General features: G+C 37.0%; 1 protein-coding gene across 1 annotated transcript in view; it reads right to left on the reverse strand.

Moving 5' to 3' along the window:
* LOC134670895 (protein kibra) overlaps positions 1 to 24,782 on the reverse strand; it is a 105,871-nt gene that overhangs the window by 35,524 nt on the left and 45,565 nt on the right. The window contains exon 3 of the mRNA XM_063528713.1: positions 22,614 to 22,708. Within this exon, the coding sequence (XP_063384783.1) occupies positions 22,614 to 22,708 (95 nt within the window). The remainder of the gene's footprint in view (positions 1 to 22,613; positions 22,709 to 24,782) is intronic.

Raw genomic sequence — 24,782 nt, forward strand, 5'->3', positions numbered from 1 at the left:
CATTTCCGTCACAACATTCTTACGCCCTTATTATTCTACTACATTAAGTATAAAATGACGCAGGTATAGCTTGACAGGCGATGCACTTACGACCTTTTTGTCAAAATATAAAGTATAAAACAGCGTAAGAGTAGCCGAAATCACGATGTAGATACGACGTTATGATTTAAAGCTTTATACGTTTTATACCGTTGCAGATAAAATAGCGTAAGCGTACTTGCGTCATTTTAGTTTAGTGTTGGAGTTAAACATGGCGCCACATAGTTTTTTACCGTCATAGCTTAATGTCAAAATACGACATTTGAGATATTTGGACAGATATTATAGAATAAGTATGTTAAACGATTGTATGTTTTCTTTTAGATGATTTCATAAGGGATATGTTTATGCTTTAAGGCCTTTTAAACAATACTCATTTGTTTTGCACGAGTTTGTAAAGCCATTTGAGTAATGGTTTCGCTTCTGCAATATTTTGCAAAACAAAATTTATCGTCTACAGTGGACCTTATCACTCATTCGTGCAAAACCCACTCTGAATACCAAGCACAATCTTTCCAATATTTGTCATTACGATTTCTCTTGAACGTGGGCAGTTTCAATCTAGTGAGTCTCATCTCGACCAATTGTTCATTTCAAAATCGACCTTAGCTGATAAAGGATATAATTTATGTTTTCATACAACGTGCAAGCGTGATATGAGGTTTTGAGAGTAAAATGGCATCGATACTTCAAAATAAAAAATCGCAAAAACCACGTCATTATATGGCATTTACGATACATTTTCGTCGTGATATCGATTTGTAGGACAAGCATGTGTCCTGGTTTTTATATTTATATTTGTTAATTTATGAGTTTGGCAAACATTAATGAATAACTTAGGGACTAATAAACCCTTCCATAATCACTCAGTCTCTTGAAGACCCGTTATTTTTTTCGGACACATTGACTAGAACCTTTAATTGGTTCACGAAGAATAGTCAGTATTCTAGCCTATTTTGAGAAGCTGACTTATATAAGTGCATATCGGCAAATGCAGGATTCATTAGTTCAGTGTGGCGTCCCTACGCATGTAATAAATAACGCGCCTGCACAGCTACCGTATAATGCGGGCCCTATCTCCGCCGCATCGATCACATTTCTCCAACCCATTAGCATAACTCGGTGCCAGCTCCCGTGGTGTGATAACCATGGAAAATCAATGATGCGAGGGAGAAAGTAAGGTATAATTTGTATCTTTCTACCTAATGTTTTGGTATGACAGCAAGTGATTCGCCGTATTGTCTCTAAACATTGCTATGTTTAAAAAGGACAGTCGAAGTAATTTAAGGCAAAAAATACGTGGCGTAAAAATAAAAATTACACCGAACCGAAGTAACATGTATCATCAAGAGAGATCTACATAAAATAAAATGTCAGTTACGCCTGTTTTATTTTTAAGGGGCGTAAGTAAATTCATTGATAATCATTAATTTATTGAATATTTCAACTCATCAAAACATGAATTGATACAGATTCCAAGGAATATTCAACGTTTCGACTCAGGGTATGACAAATTAGCTTTCTTAATAAACTAATGCACCTACATATAGTTATGTAATAGTGGGAATATTAATACACAAAATTAGTTTTAATTTACAATTATAATTACGATTGAGACATGTGTATTAACATGCTCTCTTTTTGAATCCAGTAATGAAATGTTTTAATTATACAGAAGTTGTATAATGTTGATATCATCAATTTAAAAGTCAAGTCAAATATGTATATCAGCATTCTAAACATTTTCTCGTATAAATAGATTATACATGTCAAAATATACTACTGCATGTCATTTATACCTGAGATTCACGCAAATTAATACGTAAATATCTATAGCCTATTTATAATTTTGATGGTGTGTGTGTCTGATATGGTCAAGGTATACCTAAAGAAATAAGTATGCTTTGAGTGTTGACTCTATACATCACTTTACACGCTTAATAAATAATATATTGTATGGGAGGTATGGTAAAACGTATTAATAATAAGTCTAAAATTCGCTTAAAAAATAATGGATGAGCACTCAAAGCTTACTTATTTATCTGTGCCTAAAGTGTGCAAACGTTGCCGCTGCCGGACTGAAGCCTCGCCCGCCCCTCCATCCGTCTGTCTATCTATCAATGGGCTGTATTTCATGAACCGTACCTAGTAGCAACACAGTTAAAATTTATATGGTGAGTATTTTGTTTTCTGCTTAGAATAATGAAAGAGTATCAATTTTTTATTTGCCTTTTAGAATATTATAATCGTCGCTGGAAAGCAATAATGCTGTAACCAGCAAATCTATTGTAGTGCGGGTTACATCATTGTTGCATGCTAGCGACATTATAGTCAAATTTGATGTATTTCGAACCGTGTCACATTGACCCTCAATATGAAAGTCGCTATAGATGATATTGTCACTGACAATATGAAACAACTACGAATATAAACCGCAATGCATACTCGTATCCGATTTCACACTTCCACTTTTATAGCTGCTTTAAAATTGCCACATTTATTGATTTAATAGGGAATAAGTTTATAAGGCGTAAGATATCAAGATATCATATTATATTGGTACCTATATCTTTTCCCAGATCTGCGTTGGATGAGGTCCGAGATTGCGAAACAGTATCTTGAGGCTCAAAAACGATTGGTTACTTTAGAACCTAATTCGGTAAAAGTTTAAAAAAAGTTTAAAACAGGGAATAAATTTTTTTAACTACCAATATGCGGCACTACGGTATAATATGATATAGTCAATTATTAAGAAAATTGTATGAACTTTGTATTTTTATATTGTATAAGTATTTAGTCAAACTGGCAATGTTGCTAACGCACATGACAACGGCGGAGGTGTTAAAGTATAAAAACGAGAAGAATATACATTAAATCAGGTTATGTATGTGTAATCATTTAAAAGGTTTCATATCCAAATAAAACGAAAACCTAACCCCCGGACAAAAAGATAACAAATCACAAATATGCATAAATCCTATCTGTATTTTTATTACCAACCAATTATATTCAGAGAATTTGGACCTTATGCTGAAGTGATAACGTTTCATATACATTACTCCATGTACACGGGAGCTCTCACAAACTACAGAACAATAAAGTCGTATCTGATTGACCTTCGTATAACCAAAAATCGAGCTTGCGCTCTAGGTAATAAAGTTAAAATCCTCACCTCATTTAAGTAAAATACTAAGTCGGAGGATGAGTTTTTGCCTGAAGCGTAACCCTAGTGGCTGGATCATAACTAATATTTATAGTCGGTTTGTTTCGTATTAAATTTAGTGTAATGACGATGTTAGCTCCCGTCGCGTTCGGGTTAAGTCGGGGAGGTTCGTGGAGCTTCGTAAAAGCCTTAACAGTTTCTTGGAGAAAAAAGGACGCAAGCGCACGTAATTTTATATGGTATTTAAGCCGCTTTAGAAAACAATATTGTATAGCTGTTTGTATGGTTGTATGGTCAGAGGAATGCTGACATCATCAATTTTTATAGCGTCCATTGGACCATAAAACCCTCGACATTTCATGTTAGTTAAACGTGACGATTATGATTTAGAACAAAAAATTGTATTTAGTTACTTACAGTGTAACAAACAGTCTTGTCATACATTTTTACCAAAGACATATTCAGCCAAAAAACACCTTACATCAGTTGATTAACCTCCATAGTGTGCAGCGCAGCTATAGAGGACCAATTTTCAGATGGAAAATTGGGAAACAGATCAGATTTATGAACGAAATTTTCCATAATTTCCTAGTACCTATTACTTTAATCGTTTGGAAACTTCCCGCAACCTACAAAGATTCAAGTGTTACAGGTATTTTGAATCATAATACCTTTTTAGTTACACTCAAAATAATAAAAAAAATATCAAAAAATTTGATAGAGACTGCTAGTTTTGCTTAGTTCCATCTTCTTTGCATTTAATCTGCTTTTGAAAACCTAAAATTACAAAATATTCTTACCAAAGTATTATCGTGCAGGTAATTTATCTACCTAAATACTTGTTGATGACCAAATGAGCTGAAGCATTAGTTTACGCCTTTAACTGTGTTATCTTCTAAGCAGACAATAAAAAAAAGACATTACCTTTGGCAAAACAAAAGACATATCTCGCCAGAGTATCTTTGGAAGATAAGCCTTTGTTATCCAAACCTCAAAATCTATTAAACCCTTCGAAATCATTATAAAATGTATAATACTTAACCTCCCTACTGGCGAGACCGCAATGACATCGATATAACAATATTGAAGTATTTATGTCAACATCTTTAAATTGAATTTTAACGACTTAAATCATAAAAAAATATTAGACTTGTTAATCTCAGTCTGGAATTTTAAATGAAAAGATCCGTGAGATCCGTCATTCGTTCTTAATAGATTAATAAAGATATGTTATTAAGAAAAACATTATTGTGACATATCTGGAACGCAGACACATAAGAAGTTATCTTACAAAACATATCACTATATCAAACATGATAATTAAAACAAAGGAACGACATAAAAGAGGGCGCAACTGCAAAACGTGTCATCCGAATTCACACATACGACCTTATGCTACAAAATCCGAGGCCTTGGCACCAAGACGTTATGTACTTCTGTCATAATGACACCGATTACTGTTCCGAGAAGCCAAAGGTGTCTTAAATTTGCTGTTAATGTCGCTATTTGTCGCACAACAAATACATTATTTAAGAGATTTTTAGATTTTTTAGACGTGATGATAACGTCTTATAAATCGATGAACACCGGTAGCATGAACGAAAAAGTATCACGTTGTGGACGGATCTCCATGGTAACGTTGTGGACAGATCTCCATGACAATGTTACGGCCACGTTTTCTTATGACGTTATCACGCAAGATTTTTTTCAAGTCTAGACTACATAAAAGCATGCTTTAATAATAATGGCTTTGAATCCCTATATTTTCATACAAAATCCAGGCCAAAATCTTAATGAGTAGTCTTTCCGAGAAGCCTAGGGCACCACGCTACCTAAAACCCCCCAGGCGCACAATACCTATAATTAGGGGGGCAAAAAGCTTGGAAGCCGATCCTCCCACTCATCTGTCCGCCCGAGGGACGACTTCGACCTTCCTGGAACGTTTTGGGCACAGTTGAAAATGGAACAGTAGGGATAGCCACGCTATACTCTGGCAAGACCGCTTTATCAGTAAGCCATTTTGTATGGGAGGACGATATATTGATTTTTTTTTTCTACCGACAAAGCTGCTTTACTTGAGCATATAATATGTACCTTAGAATGGTCTTGACTAGTTAATAGTTATCTGACAGCTGATATATGTAAAAATACGCAAGGTTATACAATTATAGGTAGGTGGTGGTATCTATTGGTGGAATGGTCGTGTTTGATTCAAAAAGTACCGATGACAATAACATACATAAGTAGTACAAATTCCTACAATCCTTAATTTCAACTAAGTATATTTATCAATTTTCGTTTTATATTCAGAAATATAGTTATGAGGAGTCCATTAATTATTTAACGTAGCGTAGATGAATGTATAAAAGTTTCATTACGGAAAAACCCCGACAAAGTACCGACGAATAAAGTGTGAACAACAAACAAAGTCTATCCTTACCTGGTTTTACCTGACTCTTATTGTTGCGCTTTATCCTAACATTCTTAACTAATAATGGCCACTTAACAATAAGGCAAACTGATAAAAAATAAATACTTCCGGTCCCGGAAGAGGACCCTAAATATTTGTCGATTTAAAAACTGAGCTAATGAAGGTTTCAATACTGGTTCATTTGAAGAGATTGATGGTACTTGCGCCATCTAGTAACAAATGACGGAAGCTTTAGGAAGTTATAACACTTTTAATGACCGACTGTTTTTTTAATTAGCTGTAAGTTGACAAATACGTATGTACAAATAAAATGTTACACATTATCTTGTACATATAATTGGCAAATAATGTAAAACCATTAAACAATAGAAGTAATAAGTAGTAATCGATATTTTATTAGTTCTACGTTCCGAAAGTGGGCGTTTTTAGGGTTACGTACCCAAAGGGGTCCGTCCGTCCGTCCGTCCGTCCGTCCGTCCGTCCGTCCGTCCGTCCGTCCGTCCGTCCGTCCGTCTGTCTGTCACCAGGCTGTATCTCACGAACCGTGATAGCTAGACAGTTGAAATTTTCACAGATGATGTATTTCTGTTGCCGCTATAACAACAAATACTAAAAACAGAATAAAATAAAGATTTAAATGGGGCTCCCATACAACAAACGTGATTTTTGACCAAACGTCGCAACGTCGGGAGTGGTCAGTACTTGGATGGGTGACCGTTTTCTTTTTGCTTTTTTTTTTGTTTTTTTGCATTATGGTACGAAACCCTTCGTGCGCGAGTCCGACTCGCACTTGCCCGGTTTTTTATTTTCTATGACGCTATTTTTTGTAGCAACGCTAGTACCTATAGGTATTACTACGATTTTCATGCATGAAAGTCGTTTATCTTTAGAACATAAATATTTACACCTTAATTTTATATTTAACTTCAAAAGTTAAGTATGTATATAAAACAGGTGTTTGTTTTCAAGTTGCCCTACTGGTCTAAATCACGCATGACAGTAATTGCCGTGGCACCCATGAATTATACCCCATCACAATCAAAATACTACAAATTATGTGTACCCTTTTTCGAGCATTTCGATTCAAAATTGTATGGTGCAACCTGACGTTATTATCTTTAAACTTTGGCATAATTAGCCAGACGAATGTGGGTCTTATTGGGTTGAGTTATGGGGTGTCATCGGAAATTGTATGGTTTGTACCTACGTATGCAGTGTACTGAACGCAAAACATTCTCTATGATACAGTCGTTTGACCGGATGATTGAATTGAACTTTAACATTTACTCTCTCATAACATATGCTTATGTACTTAGTTGCTGGAGAGATCAGCCATATTATGAATAGGGTATTTTCTTACTCATCAAATCAGTTACTTTTTTAGAACTGTCAAAACGATTTGCTGATATGGAATTTGTATGAAACATCGTGACGTCACAGTCAACTCACCTACTTTTAATTTAATATATCTATCCAATTTATATTTATTTAAATAGAACTTGTGTTTAAAAATAATACTATACTATCTGTGTCTTTCTCCTAATTATCTGGTGCTTTATTTTATGCATGGTGTAAAATAACGTATTTTAAATAGGTACAGTATATAATACCCTATTCTAGGTGTTTATTTCGTTTAGGCTTCAAAATATATGACAAAAACGCAAAGCAAAGCCACGTCATGACTACACAATTTCCCTTTTCGGTTACCTGAATTCCGCGTAGTTACTAAATGTTTGGAAAAGGGTTAAGAAAAATAAATATTGAGTCATAGCTAGCCGGACATTTCATATTATTCGTAGGTACGACATAAGGTAAACAGTGTTAGCGTTATCTATACCCTTCATATCATGTATCATCATTAAGAGATGATTTTCATATGTCGTCATAATTACCTATAGCCACAAAGGCCACCCTTCTATTCCTTTAATAGTAAATCTATAAATCAACTTTCTTTTTTGAAACTTTCAAGGGGTAGAAAAGTTAAACAAAACCGGGCAAGTGCGAGTCGGACTCGCGCACGAAGGGTTCCGTACCATAATGCAAAAAAAAAACAAAAAAAAAGCAAAAAGGAAACGGTCACCCATCCAAGTACTGACCCCTCCCGACGTTGCTTAACTTTGGTCAAAAATCACGTTTGTTGTATGGGAGCCCCATTTAAATCTTTATTTTATTCTGTTTTTAGTATTTGTTGTTATAGCGGCAACAGAAATACATCATCTGTGAAAATTTCACCTGTCTAGCTATCACGGTTCGTGAGATACAGCCTGGTGACAGACGGACGGACGGACGGACGGACGGACGGACGGACAGCGAAGTCTTAGTAATAGGGTCCCGTTTTACCCTTTGGGTACGGAACCCTAAAAATGAGCTAAGGTTTTATATGAATCCCCCTATTATTAACCTAACATAGTGTCATGTAATCATAAAATTACTGACCTAATCACTGCTACTACCCACGTACTCGTATGTTTGATAGTCTATCCATATAAACACTTGATCTATACAAACATACCTACAAATAATCAACTAACAACAGCTTAGTTACGTTTGGAGCAATTAAATCTAATGTCATAATACGAGATGTAACCCGATAGATGGACGCACGCGCAAGATGCCTACTTCATCCAATAAAGTCGTATGTGTTTAAGGTCTAGTGTAGATACGACCTTAATTTTCGAGACGGTTGTTTCTCGGAACGGCCGACAGATGGAGCTGGGGACTCTTTCGCGGAACGCCTATGATGTTTTGTAACTGTTTTTTAAATAAAAACAGGCCATGTAGGTACGATCCGAGAAGCTGGGGTCTCTACACATTGGCGTATGGACTGGAAGAGAACAGAGAAACAGTGATACATTTATGATAAGAATACATATGTATTATATATACATTTTAGATTTAGATAAAAGAGATAGAGATTTTAGAGGCACAAAAATAGAATAATATACTTAGACTAAAAGTATGTTTTCGCAGATTCTTACATCCCTCAGTATAGTCAGCACATACCTAAATCTTGAATGGATATTTATGCATACAAAAACATTAATCTCAATAGGTAACCTAATGAATTGCATACAAAGCCTCTAAGGATCCACAATCGCCATAAAATAGGGTGATTCTCTCCAAATAATTAGGGTTCCGTACCCAAAGGGTAAAACGGGACCCTATTACTAAGACTTCGCTGTCCGTCCGTCCGTCCGTCCGTCCGTCTGTCACCAGGCTGTATCTCACGAACCGTGATAGCTAGACAGTTGAAATTTTCACAGATGATGTATTTCTGTTGCCGCTATAACAACAAATACTAAAAACAGAATAAAGATTTAAGGTACTTCGTGCGCGAGTCCGACTCGCACTTGCCCGGTTTTTTTTTATCGCGTCAAAAAGAGTTAAAGCTCGCATTAAAATAAAAGATTGACGACCTAATTACTATTTTGACGACCGGTCTGGACTAGTGGGTAGTGACTCTGCCTGCGAAGCCGATGGTCCTGGGTTCGAATCCCAGTAAGGACATTTATTTGTGTGATGACACAGATATTTGTTCCTGAGTCATGGTTGTTTTCTATATATTTAAGTATTTATATATTATATATATCGTTGTCTGAGTACCCACAACACAAGCCTTCTTGAGCTTACTGTGGGACTTGGTCAATCTGTGTAACAATGTCCTATAGTATTTATAATATTTACTATACAGTTTTCTCTATTGTAAAACCTTCAGTTAGCTCCTCGTATTTCAGATTTCACGCCAAACATATACTACTATTTGTATTATTTGTATAATAAAAAACATATAAATTAATCCGTAGGTATTTCCTTCATTTATAAGTAGATATTTAAAATTCATTTCTAAAGTATAATTTGGACTTCTGGCGTTGTTTTTGCCTCACAAAGAATGTGGCTTGTTCTACGAAACGATCCAGAATTTTTGATGTTCTCAGAACCACTCTATAAAGCGATTTCTATGAGTTAATCGCTGATGGCGGAAATAGCAGAGCTTTTATTGACTATTGACGTGAAGCTTTGAGATTGCCAGAACCCGTCTACCGGTTAAATGAGGCGATTGATAAAGGGGCCCACTGATTACCAATTCGTCGGACGATATCGGCTTGTCAGTTAAACGCAAAATTTGACAGCTCCGAACAACTGACATAATAGACAGACTGATATCGTGCGGCGAACTGGTAATCTGTGGGCACCTTAGGAAGTATAGGTACATTGGGGTTTTTGCTGCAAGTATGTTTTACACTATCCCAAAAGTGAGAAAAACCGATACTATTCAATTTCTAAGCACATTTGGAGTTTACTACCTATTTTTAATTCATAGTTTGGTACTTATGTAATTATTTTACAATAAACAAAGTTATAAATACAAATTTTAATAGGTACGGAGATTTTTAAAGTTTTAATCTAGACTATATATCTTTAGAGTTAGATGCGGCTTATAGCCTTCTAGATTTCTAAATGGGATTATGTTAAAGCTCTCATTTATCGGAAATGCTATAAAAATGTATACATATACATATTGTTATTGTTTGGGGAAAATGAGATTCAAATTAGTTATATAAGTGATTATTCATGTAAGGCATTTGTCTGCGGTTATTTCAGTTATACTTCAAAGCATTCCACGTCAAAACATACACGAATATCACAATAATAAGGATAAATAAATAGGTACTTAATAATTGGGCATTTACGAAGTAAAATTTGATTTCATGATTTATTTTATTACTATTTAGGCAAGTCAAATTTGAGGTAGGTAAACATTGACATATGGCACTATTGGAAATACAAATTAGACACGCAAGCTGTTTAATTAATAATTATTTTGTTCTTTAACATTTAATTGGCACGAACTATTTGCTGTTGCCAAATACTTCACAGGACTCCGGTATCCTTGCGCAAACACACCACGTCCATACTAAGAGTGCTTTAAACGAGTATGTGTACGCAACCTTACAGCATCACATAAAAAATGCTAGTATAGTTCTTAGTAGTACGAAATAGAGTTGCAAATTGCATTAAACCTCGTTAAAGAACAGCAAAGTCATGTGTAAATGCTTTCACGTACTCATAGTGTCGCGATGCTACCGTGCAACCATAATGCCGCTAGATAACATAAACCTACCAAAACAAGTTGACACGTATCTAGAATACACGGGCTAAGCAAGCAAAGCTCAAGTCAAATCGGCCACGTTTTTTATTCATGCATGGAACGGAATTAAATTACATTGTTATGCAATATTCAATGCAATATTCTAAAGACGCTTATGAAATTCGCTGTGCCGTATATCAAAAGAAAATTCTTGAAGAAAATAGTTTCGTAAAACGTCACGTCTGTCAATCCTTTTGTGGCTGGATTACAACGTGATGTGAATCGTAAGGGTATTCGTATTTTTACTTTCTCATTGCATACAAATCATAGTCACATCTAGGGTTGCCAGATGGTCGGGATTTTTAGCATGTGTTCCCGATTCCCGACAAAGTGAAACTTGTCCCGAAAAACAGCTTCACGTTATAAAAAAACCGGGCAAGTGCGAGTCGGACTCGCGCACGAAGGGTTCCGTACCATAACGCAAAAAAAAAACAAAAAAAAAGCAAAAAAAAAAACGGTCACCCATCCAAGTACTGACCACTCCCGACGTTGCTTAACTTTGGTCAAAAATCACGTTTGTTGTATGGGAGCCCCATTTAAATCTTTATTTTATTCTGTTTTTAGTATTTGTTGTTATAGCGGCAACAGAAATACATCATCTGTGAAAATTTCAACTGTCTAGCTACCACGGTTCGTGAGATACAGCCTGGTGACAGACGGACGGACGGACGGACGGACGGACGGACAGCGAAGTCTTAGTAATAGCTAGGGTCCCGTTTTACCCTTTGGGTACGGAACCCTAATAATTTCAAGTTCCGAACTGTCGCCGAGCAAGCGAGCTGACGTAGTGCCAATAATGTAAAATATCGTTGTTTTTAATATAATCACTTTAATATGAATGTATTTTTTTTTCCGAATTAAGTCCCAAAATCCCGAAAAATAGATATTGTTTCCCGATATTAGCGCCTTTCGATCTGATGGCAACCCTAGTCACATCACATGCCTGTAAAAACTTCAATCACTACACCTTATAAAACAAAGTCCCCCGCCGCATCTGGCTGTTTGTATGTATGTTCGCGAAAAACTTAAAATTTACTGAACGGATTTTCATGCGATTTTACCTATCAATAGAGTGATTCTTGAGGAAGGTTTAGGTGTATAATTTTTAAACCCGTGCGAAGCCGGGGCGGGTCGATGTATCAAATTTATAAAACCATTTGTACCTTAGGTGTTGATCATTAAGATATATGTAACCTAGTAAGAACATCGCAAATCAAAATTTCGTTATCTGCATCTCTATCGCTCTTGCATAGAAGAGACAAGGAAGAGACAGATAAAAAGGTTCCGTCCGTTGCAAAAAAAAACGAAAAAAAAACGGTCACCCATCCAAGTACTGAACTGACCACTCACGACGTTGCTTAACTTTGGTCAAAAATCACGTTTGTTGTATGGGAGCCCCATTTAAATCTTTATTTTATTCTGTTTTTAGTATTTGTTGTTATAGCGGCAACAGAAATACATCATCTGTGAAAATTTCAACTGTCTAGCTATCACGGTTCGTGAGATACAGCCTGGTGACAGACGGACGGACGGGCGGACGGACAGCGGAGTCTTAGTAATAGGGTCCCGTTTTACCCTTTGGGTACGGAACCCTAAAAACGAACGAACGGAGTGGTTCGCAGTTATAGCTTAGTTCTTATCGATCGAGAGAAACATGGTGACTGTATGAAAGAAGTTGTTACGTCGCACTTCAAAACAGAGCGGCTACCGCGAAAACCGAAATTCGCAAATTGCGGGGATCTTTCTCTTTTACTCCAATGAAGGCGTAATTAGAGTGACAGAGAAAAATCCCCGCAATTGACGATTTTCGGTATTGGCGGTAGCCCTACTGCACACATACCTACACCGAATTCACTAGCAGATCTTTCCTTAGACTCATAAGGTCGTATCTACACTTATAGTCTATCCCCCTTATTCATAAATGTTTAGGTACTAAGGGGTCATCCATTAATTACGTCACACGAATTTGTAGGTTTTTTGACCCCTCCCCCCCTCCTTGTCACACTTGGTCACATTTGGCAAACCCCTCCCCCCTAGTGTGACGTCACATTTTTTCTACGAAATCGCCAAATCGAATTAAGTATTTATCATATTTTATCAAAATATTTTTGACGATATAAATATTAGTAATTTTATGCCCAAAACTGCTTAGGAAAGAAAATTAAACGAATAAAAACGATTATCGTTTTAAAACCTCGTTATTTAAATGTACAGCGAATAAGATAATTTAAATAAATTTTCGGTTACTGATGAAGTTAAAGTGACGTCACAAAGTTTGTGACTCCCCCCTCCCCCATGTCACAATATGTCACATTTTCTTGACCCCCTCCCTCCCCCTAAACGTGTTATGTAATTAATGGATGACCCCTAAAGATAACAAGCCGATAATAATCGTTTGTCTCTTTCCGACGTATCGGCACGATGGAAAGGGACAAACGTTTATTATCGGCTTGTTAACTTTAGTAAACGTTTATGAATAAGGGGGTATATCTTTAGGTATTTAAATAAAAGTAAACAAAATCTAAGTTGAGGGTAGATGAAAACATTACATGATCAAATAATGTAGGTTAAAGTTTCCGCTCAGTGACAGATCCAGGCGCTTTTGTATTTGGTCGGTTAACCAATAAATGTTATAACTACCCGAAAGTGTACAAATTGTTTGTTTACTTTTATTTAAATACCTAAAGATACAGAGTATAAGCCCTAACATTCACAATGTTTTACTGTTGTTTACTACTGGAGCCCCAAAAGTATAACGTCGTATCTGAATTGAGATTATATTGCATTTGCGTCGTTTTCGTGTACATAGTTTACTGGTCGGACCCGATCCGTGAGTCAATCAGGCGATAACCGGCCCAATTCCTCGTACAGAGTGTTCCGCGAATAGACGGACGGTCTGCGTGTGCGGAGGCCTCTTCTGAAATGGTTTAGATGTTAGTTGCATGGCCGCTTCGCTGATTCTTGGGTTCCGTAAGAAACTATAATATTAGTCTTAAAACATAGTTATTTTCAAAGTAACCTATAGTTTATTAGGTGACATTCAAGCATTCTTCGAATGATTTGAAAAACTATGTTATTTTTAATAAAATACGCACAAGGTTGTTGAAAATCAAAGATGGATTATCGACCAGCGTATAATATAAAAGTACTAGTAACGTAACGTGAATTTTAATGAGATGCAAATATGTATATTAAAGTTAGAGCAAAGTGTTATATACGTCATAATTTCATAGAAGTTTGACGTTTCAAATAACACGTGCAATGCTTATATTGCTTATGCTATCAAAATCATTTTAATGGTCTAACTCTAGATCTAGACGTATTACTCGATAAGCAAATTGAAAACACAACCTTCCTGATCAGTGATCATAGCACAAATTCTTGTAACATGTACAATTTATCTTCAAGGACAGACATTAAATTTTAATTAATAATATTAATATCCATTAGTGATTTTAATTACTACAGGGAAATGCAATATGCCTTTGAATTCTTCAATGTGGCCGTTAATTAATACTTCTTAATAGGTACGTCTAAATTAATTTTTACACGATGACTCACAACTCTATAAATCCTTAATTCAACTATAATATGGATGTTTTTCGCGTAACAAGTTATTAAATGTGCGGTTAGCGTCGCTATGTGATTATACGGTGTATCTTCATAGAGTTTCAATGACAGATCCGACCTTATGTTACTAAGCAGAAGCTGTTTGCAGAGTATTATGGAGATAAAGTGGAATATAATAAAGTTGGTATGTCAAGCTTTTCCGGACTAAAAACCAACTGCTATTACGGCATCGTCGTGTATGAATTAATAACGTATTAATACGTTTTCTGTCTGAGCAATATTTCCAATGGAATGTCATTATCACCGGATATGAGGTTTGATTACAATGATCCTAAATTACGCCGTAGGTTTCTATCTTTGACGAAAAGATAAACACAAAATACATATTATATAGGAAATTATTCACTGAAACAATTATATAAGAGGCAGTTTCAAGGTAAAACCTATCCAAGAAAAACTCGTAGAAAGCCGATTAAGGTGGTATGGCCATGTGATGCGACGACCAACAGAACACATGACCAAAAAAGTCCTGCATATGGCTGTTGCAGCTCGGGGACCAGGGAGACCCCTGACAACCTGGATGGCAGTTGTAAGAAAAGACATGAAGAATGGAAATCTAAGACCAGAGACGACCGGACCGACCGGCCTGGCGACGCATGATTAGAAGGGCCGACCCCAAGTAAATGGGAAGGAGCCAGGCGAAGGAGAAGGAATTATTCACTGCTGTCTGTATTAGGTACTTATCTGAGCATTCCTTCTCTAGGCCAGGAAGTGGGGTTTTCTAGCCACTTAAACTTTACTAAGGCCGAGGGGTGACGAAAGACCTAACACGCCATTGACATGATTAAGTATAGAATGACTATTGTTCTTTTATTTGTTTGTTATTAACCACATTGACGTCAAATAAAAACCGTCGCAACGCAAATCAAACACGTTTTCTAAATAAATCCAAAAAAAAATCAATACGTACCTAATTTTATATTTGTACCTATACGAACGGATCCCGATAGCTGAATCTAATAAATATCAAATACAGTTCATCTACTAATGAATTACCCCCCTATCTTATTCACAAACTTTACGGGCCTGATTTAGTTAAATTATATTTTATCCCTTTCTTACAAATACATAAGTCAAGAATGACAGATAAATACAAACGATTCATAGCTAATTCAAGTCAGTAACGAGTTTATGAATAACGCTATTAATGATTAAATCAATCACATGCTAGCACAACTACTGGTTTCAAATAAACGTGCGAAAATAATACAAAAATCGTGGGAATGCTACTTCTATTTTGTCTACTGACCAAACCAGTTCAATTTCGTAATCAGACCAATTAGAGTCTCAACACTTAGATGTTCGACTTGTTGACATTGTTTTTAACATTGACAGTAAAAGGAAAGTAATAAGCAACCCGGCCAAATTAAGTTGACATCATGGTGCGAATTTTAGGCTGCTTTTATTGATGTATATATGTGGCTTGACCGTTTTTAGGGTTCCGTAGCCAAATGGCAAAAAACGGAACCCTTATAGATTCGTCATGTCTGTCTGTCTGTCTGTCTGTCCGCCCGTATGTCACAGCCACTTTTTTTTAATGTTCTACTCGAGACCAAACTCCAGATCCGACCGTATGCTATAAATTATTTCTTGATATAAAGTCAGCCTTATTTAGGAGGGCAGATTAAACGTTAATTATTAGTACCTAATTTGTAGCGTTCCACGGAAAAAGGTACCTTATGGTGGCCGGCGCTTACGCAATAATATTGGAGCGGCGTTAATAATAGCGTAAGCGCCAACCGCCATAAGGTACATTTACCCGTGGGACGTCACATTTGATTTCTAAATATTAATAAAATTTCCTAATAGGGGAGCAACATTTAACATCATGTGCTTCGCGTTGTCCCGGCATTTTACCACGGCTCATGGGAGCCTGGGGTCCGCTTGGCAACTAATCCCAAGAATTGGCGTGGGGACTAGTTTTTACGAAAGCGACTGCCATCTGACCTTCCATCCCAGATCCCAGGGGGTAAACTAGGCCTCATTAGGGATTAGTCCGCTTTTCTCGCGATGTTTTTCTTCACCAAAAAGCGACTGGTAAATATCAAATGCCAACACATTTAAATACATATAGCGGTCACGTGTAGCGGTCCGAAAGATAAATCTGATCACTTGATCAGGTATTTGAAATATTTTTAAACAATAAAACCTTAAATTGAAAATTGAATAAAACATCCTCATGAACGAATACCTATTAAGATAGCTTTCGATTCGATTAAGCAACTATTAATCACATGAAAAAGCCTGCACTTAAGTAAAAATAAAGAAGCAACTCAATTTAATTAAATCAGACGTCAAAGGTGCCGACAATTCGTCCCGTAACGTCAAAAACCCGTCAGGGCGAGTCGTGGTCTCGGTCCGAGGGTTCCGTGCCACTGCCATATGGCCGTCATAGAAATTTAATACATAGGTATGTTTAAGCATGCTTCTAGATAGGAGCCAAGTTTAATTTTGTTTTAAAGTACCTAGGTACTTAATTATTTATAAATAGTTACGAGTAGGCAACAAAAACACTGAAATTTTCAGATAGGTACAGTATATACCAGAGTCATACACACATTTTATAGTATTTAACTCGTTCGTGTCTTTCCTGTAGACATCACAAAGCTAAAGAAATCTAAAGCAAATTTTTACGTTACATCGTTACCTAACTTTTTTCGTATTGTATACAGAAGTGACCTTTCTCTAAAACGTGTTTCCCCCACCCTTTTAAGTTAAATGACATGAGGCACTCACCTACCGCTATTTAATATTACAGAAAAACATTTAAAAAGTTAATTACGATTTATGAAGTACAGCCAGCTGATCTGACACAGTCAGCGGAGGCTAAAGGGACCCACAGATTACCAGTTCGCCGGACGATATCATGGCTCCTCTACACGATGGGCCAACGCTAGCCACTCCAATGGACGCATTTATGCGTTCGAGGGAGCAAGTGATATTGCTATCTCATTCTACCGCATGGCTGCGTCCCTTGGAGTGGCCGGCGCTGGCCCATCGTGTAGAGGAGCCATCAGCCTGTAAATTGTTCGGAGCTGTCAAAATTTGCGTTTAACTGACAGGCCGATATCGTGCGGCGAACCAATAATCAGTAATCAGTGGGCCCCTTAAGCAATAGGGTTCATCGTCACCCCACGGAACCCCAAAAACAAAACAGCGTCCATTTCATCCGATAGAAGTAAAACACAGTAGCCCGATAGTATCGACCACTTAAAAGGTAATAGAAGGAACGAAGCTCGGCCATTGATAGTTGGACAATAGTTTGGATTCTAATCCGATGGTCTGATAAGATCGAAACGGGGATTCGGGTGTCTGTAATCAAGGTTGGTTGGGAAATTAACAGCTAGAGTCCGTCTAGCGTAACTTTGCACCGACTTGAACAAAACAAAGAGAGAGTGTTGTTAGAGTTAGACCAAGAAAAGTCTGCAGCAATTTTGATAGCCCCGCAGTGCAAGTGTTATTTTAACCGTCAAACTTCTATGAAATGATCAGACATCGGATTCCGTGGGGCGAAACTTCTTGACAGCTAGGGACTTCCTACGTCGATAAACTCATTTATCGATACTAGTTCTATATACTAGTGACCGCCCCCAACATTGTGTGTTTTTCGTAACTATTGTTCTGAAGACCAGTATGAAATTCATACATAGCGTCTAAAATAATCGGTAGGTTACACATAGATAAGGCTAGTACCGATTGCATTATAAAATAGTTGATACCCATTATCTTAACCTCTTCAGATAATTAAATAGAAGTACCTTACCTACTTAGACACTCACTATGAAACAATACTTGTCAATGTCATCAGACACTGTCATTCTCATTTGTAAAGACGTGCTATTTATTACAGATTTTATATTTATGAGTGAAAATAAATAATGCCTCTTCAAAAAATAGAACACTTGCTTAAAAAGCATCCTGAAATAATTAAACGCGGGTCTAAGCTACGCTGTAGCCAATGTCAAGTGACCTTTCATCGCAAAAATTATTCTCTTGCTAGGCACTTGAAAACCGGAAGACATACAAGTATTCAAGAAGAAAAATATAAATTCTACAAAGAGCTTACTATGTTCATGGTGGCCTGCAATATATCGTGGTATCAATTAGAAAATCCAAATTTTTATGGTTTTATTCAAAATTGCATTTCTGGACGATATGGGAAGTTTTCAGTGCCTTCGGAATCTACTATCAGAAAAAATTATTTTTCTCCAATTTATAATGAAACGTATCAACAAATTAGGAACGAAATTGGAAACAATTACATCTACGTGTCGGTAGATGAAACTACAAATTCTAACGGTGACCAAATTGCAAATGTTGTCATTGGCAAACTTTCTCACAGCACACCAAGTCGGCCGTATGTTATTGCAAGTAAATGTTTACAGCAGACAAATAATGAAACTATTGCAAATTTGATTATAACGTCCCTATCAAATTTTTGGTGCTGTGATTCAAATAGCGATAATTTCAAAAAAGTGCTATTGTTGGTGACTGACGCAGCACCTTATATGATAAAAATGGGTAAGAAACTGGATTCAGTTTTTCAAAATATGACTCACGTAACATGTGCAGCTCACGGATTAAATAGGGTTGCTGAGAAAGTTAGATATCTGTTTCCAAATGTTAATAACTTGATATCATCCGTCAAAAAAGTATTTTTGAAGTGTCCCAAGAGAATCAATGTATTTAAAAATATGTTACCAAATGTACCTCTACCGCCGCAACCAACCATTATAAGATGGGGCACATGGTTGCAAGCAGCAAACTATTACGCTAAATATTTTGAAGATATAAGACGAGTTCTGCATACATTTTCTGCATCAGATGGGAAAGCAGTTAAAATGGCCAAGGCTGCACTAAATAAATCTTCTCTTCAGGGTGAACTTAAATTTATTGCCGACAATCTAAATATCATTCAAGAGTCGATAAAGAAATTACAAGCAACAAATTTGTCTCTAGACTTTGGTGTGCGAATAGTGAAGAAGGTACAGTCTGCATTATCTAAAATATTTTTGGACAAAAAGGGGAAAATCGTATACGATAAATTTAAAAACGTTTTTTACAAAAACTCCGGGTACAACACAATGGAAAAAATCTATTTGTTATTAAAAGGTGAAGAAGTTACATTACAACCGATAAATAAACGAAATACCATTGATCACTTTATGAAATTTTGCTATGCTCCTATAACCTCCACAGAAATTGAAAAGTCTTTTAGCCACCTGAAATGGATTTTTCAGCCAAGACGGAGACGCTTAACGCCCGAAAATATGGAAAAAATTCTGGTAGTTTACTTTAACAACAATAGATGGGACAGTCATGAAGAAATAAATTGTGACGAGTAAACTTTTAAAAACGTTTTAAAAAAAGAAGAGGAAAATTTAGTTCTTATTTTATTATATAATACTCTTTTAATAAAAAAATATTTTATAAGCAAACCTTTGTGTGATCACTAGTATTTAGAACTAGTATCGATAAATGAGTTTATCGACGTAGGAAGTCCCTAGCTGTCAAGAAGTTTCGCCCCACGGAATCCGATGTCTGGAAATGATGACGTACTTATAAATAACAATTGCACTGCGTGGGCTATCAAAATCGCTGTAGGCTTTTCTTGGTCTAACTCTATAAAAGTATTTTTTTTATAGAAATTTGACAATAATTATGACAGTGCCACACTTTGCCATTGCCAATACCATACATAGTTAGCTTACAGACAGAATGCACCTTACAAACAGAAATAAATATGCTAATCTGTGGTTAGAATAGCTCTAAAATCCTAACCCACAAAACGTAGTAGCGAAGATGACGAAATTTAATTAAACATCTGTCTGTCTATGAGGCTCATATGTATAAGTGGGTCCTGATAACGATGGAATGCGATGATACCGATAAGGAGATAACAGAAGTGGCTTTTGTCGTAATTGCTTGAATTGAGATACTGTATGATGGGAGGCTTTTGTAGTTTAAGTGGCCTTTGTCATTTATCCTGCCCGTCTATTTTTTTAATGACTTGAGATGTTTTCAATATTTCGAAGGGCGAGGTAGGTACTTAATTCTTTGGGATTTTTATGTGCATGTTACCCTTTTTAGGGTTCCGTACCCAAAGGGTAAAACGGGACCCTATTACTAAGACTTCGCTGTCCGTCCGTCCGTCTGTCACCAGGCTGTATCTCACGAACCGTGATAGCTAGACAGTTGAAATTTTCACAGATGATGTATTTCTGTTGCCGCTATAACAACAAATACTAAAAACAGAATAAAATAAAGATTTAAATGGGGCTCCCATACAACAAACGTGATTTTTGACCAAAGTTAAGCAACGTCGGGAGGGGTCAGTACTTGGATGGGTGACCGTTTCTTTTTTGCTTTTTTTTTGTTTTTTTTTTTGCATTATGGTACGGAACCCTTCGTGCGCGAGTCCGACTCGCACTTGCCCGGTTTTTTTTAGGGTTCCGTACCCAAAGGGTAAAAACGGGACCCTATTACTAAGACTCCGCTGTCCGTCTGTCTGTCTAAACTTGATCGTAATGGCCAGGGAATACAGTCTGGCTGGCAATGGCCTGTGCAAATTCTTGAGATTAGATTGCGGGCTTTTCAAGATCCAACCTACTACTATCGGAGAAGCGTTAAGAAATATTCTTAAAAATGTATAAATGGTAAAATGTGCTTTTTTGTCTCCACAGGAATATGAATGTCAATTCCGTCCTTGTTATGATTTACCTAAACATCTCACGTACGTCGAACATAGCACGACCGTGAGAATCCCGTTATCGTGTATAAACATCAACGTTTAATACGTGATGAGGAGCTAATATAATGTGGATGGTGGTGAACAATAGTAGCCAAGGGTTAAAAAATTATAAGCTGAAGAAATGCTTTTGCATGTTCGAATGTAAGGCTTGATATGCCTGAGAACGCCTGAGGGATGCCGAGGCATCCCCAAGCATGCCTGGGGACGCCTTAGCAATATGCCGGTTGATCCCTTGCGCCGGCGCCGGGCCTTACCTGCCTTTCCACTGAGGCGGACACGAGCAAAGATGAGAGATTTCAACCAATAGCATTGGTTGTAATTCAGCGGAACGGAGAAGAAATGTGGATTACAATTTACAATCAATGATATTGATTAAATCCTCTTATCTCCACTCGTGTCCGCCACAGTAGAAAAGAAGACTTAAGGGACCCACTGATTAAAAGTCCGCCGGACGGTATCGGCCTGTCAGTTAGAACAAAATTTTGACAGTTCCAAACAACTGACAGACCGATACCGTCCGGTGGTCTGTTAAGGGGCCCACTGGGGCCCCTTAACTCTTGTCCAATATACCATAGTAATAAATCTTGTTCGCTGTTGTAGTAATAACTAAAGGATCAAGTAAATCACAGTAGGACTGTGTAGATAAGTTTAGACGTCATATGTTGTTCCAACGTATACAATATCATATCATATTTGTTCCAGTCTATATGGAATGCCATTAGATCACCAACCCGACCTCGACCCCTGATTGACGTCAAATGATAGATAACATGGGTATGCAAATAAACAAAATGATACTGATTGATCAATTACTCGCGCTGACCTCTTTCAAGTTAACTGTAAATGGGTAAATGTGACCTTGACCCTAAACTTGGAGAAAAAGTAATTATAAGGCAGTTATGGTTAAACATTTTGACAGCGTCTTCTTTTTACGACAGGTGAAGTATTGGCGTGGCGGCGCGTATTAAAAATTGGATGCCACTTAAAGATAGCTAGCACAAAGAAATTTATTTTCTTTCAAAAACTAAAGTCATTAAATCATTTTTGAGGTTGGATCCTCCAGAAGTACGTCCAAAAGCTTGTTTACTTTTTTTGCAAAATCGTTTCATTACAGGCATACCGTTGGGAATTTTGTTCCACATTCTCCTCGCGACAAAGCCCAGAAACAATATGCACTAAAATTTTAGCCTATTTAGGCAAACTTTGGCAAAAAGGGGTTTGAGTAGCATCAGGAAGAGAAATTGGTTAAAATCGTATAAACTGACTGAATTTCTTATCCTTTGACGCCAAAGACGTCAAGTAACGCCGCGGCTACAGCCAATATCAACCATGCCGACGTTTTAGGATGACGCGAAAGGGTTAAACCAAAACGCTAAAAGAACTTCGGATGTCCGGAACGTCCGCGTATTCAAAGGAATTTAGCACTTGCGTATATAATATTAAGACTCACCTCCAACGCCTCCTGCGCCGTATTGAGGTACTCCCTCAGCATGGCCTCCTGGATGCTCAGCCATTCTAGACGCGGGTCTTCTAGCTGCGTCACCTCTGCAAAATAAAGAGAATGGCGGTTTTTACATACATACATATACTCACGCCTATTTCCCGGAGGGGTAGGCAGAGACCACGGATTTCCACTTGCTACGATCCTGACATACCTCTTTCGCTTCCTTCACATTCATAATCCTCATACACGCTCGCCGGTTTAGGGTGCTCTCTGGCCTTTCTTCAGGATTTCCCCGATCTGATCGGAGAAAGTCCGCCGAGGTCTACCTCTTCCAACTCCCACTTCCACTTTTAATAGTCTATAAACAGGCGGGTTTTTATTTTTTTTTTAAACAGGGGGGGGGGGGGACGCTTTTGTCCAGCAGTGGGATGTAATGAGCTTGCAATAACCTATTATACCTATGCCCATTGGGTCGTTTTCGATCCGCTGGCAAAAACTCACTCCTACTCGTAAAGAGTTCAGACTAAAAACTAATTCTGCTGGGCATATATGGGATAAGTAGATAAGTCAGTCTATCGATTTTGACAAAAAAAGGCATAACGTCCATCGGTGTAGGGTAATAAAATTGTTGGTATTAATTTCTTGAAATATCCTGTTATTTCTAGGGTCCGTCTAAGCCAAGTTTTCACCGACTTGCCCAAAACAAAGTAAAAAAGTGTCATTATAAACGTTATGATTTCATAGAATTTTAACGTTAATAACCATATTGCCACACTTTGTCATTACAAATCATGCAGAGTTAGCTAAGTCTGGCTCTAACAACGATAGCCCACATTATTGTTAGGCTTATTTCCCGACTTCTAAAATACTCATGCCTCAGAAACGTCATAGTATTATACATACTAGTTACAAACATCTGAACCTTGGCTCAAATAGTTGGGTCGAAAGTTGACCGGACTGCACCGTTGCATAATGCAGTCATGTTAAACCATACACGCACACGTCAAATGTCAGTACGGAAAAACTTAATGACTGATAATGACGTTGATTATGATTAGGTATTTAGTTTTGTACTTAGCAGAACCGTCTGCTAATAAAAATCATTGTTTTAAATTAAGTAGGGAAAACCTAGGAGGGTTAATTGTGATTGTGACAGAGGAGACTTGTGACTTTTGAAATGTCCTTTTTTCGAGCCGTTTCCGAGATCCCCAAAATATACATATATAAATAAATAGGTATATACAAGAATTCCTCGCTTAAATATATAAGATTATGGGTTCAAAAATGACCTTAATTAAAAGACCTTAGGTCTCTTTCCAATTACATAACTTAAAAAAACACCTTTTGATCAAGTTTCATTCCATTTCAAATCAGATAAGGCCCCCGTCAACGTGGAGTATTCAGTGCAACCGAAAGGGCACTTTGCCCTTTGCTGGCACCCTTCCATTGCGAACTTGACACACATACCCAGTTTGTTCACCTGCGCTAATGGCGAATATGCGAAGTTCAAACATCTGTGGAACGTAACGGCTGTTGTCCGTTCATAATTAACATTATTAACCGGTGGCTCTATGAGCTGTAGACCTCACGAGGATAGCTTTAAACTTTAAACATTTTCCAAGAACTGAATCGACAAAAAACTTGCAAAATTTCATGAGAATCGGTTGAGAATTGCGACCTGTAGAGGAGAACATTCAGACATACGAAGGCGTTATTGCCCACGCTGAAACGTAGACCTTTGCTAACGCTCGGTCAATTAACCCTTTAGCTTTTTTACGCTAATGGTTACATCACCATACAATATTTTATTACAAAGCTTTTTTTTTTTACTGTTATTTACAAAATTGTTGACGGATCGAATTCAAGCGAATTTTACAAATTTCCTTTAATTTTTAATTAATATTGGTTAAAGCACGGATAGCAAAAGGATGCGGGTTCAAGTCCTGCCGAAAGCGTAAATTTTTCCTGTAATATTTTTTTCTTTGAAATATTTACCTGATAGTAAAATAATATTTATTATTTATATAAATATAAATAAATATTATAGGACATTCTTTCTTACACAGATTGACTAAGTCCCACAGTAAGCTCAAGAAGGCTTGTGTTGTGGGTACTCAGACAACGATATATACAATATACAAATACATAGAACACACCCATGACTCAGGAACAAAT

The sequence above is a fragment of the Cydia fagiglandana genome, chromosome 14 (genome assembly GCF_963556715.1).
Source record: "Cydia fagiglandana chromosome 14, ilCydFagi1.1, whole genome shotgun sequence".
NCBI lineage: Eukaryota > Metazoa > Arthropoda > Insecta > Lepidoptera > Tortricidae > Cydia > Cydia fagiglandana.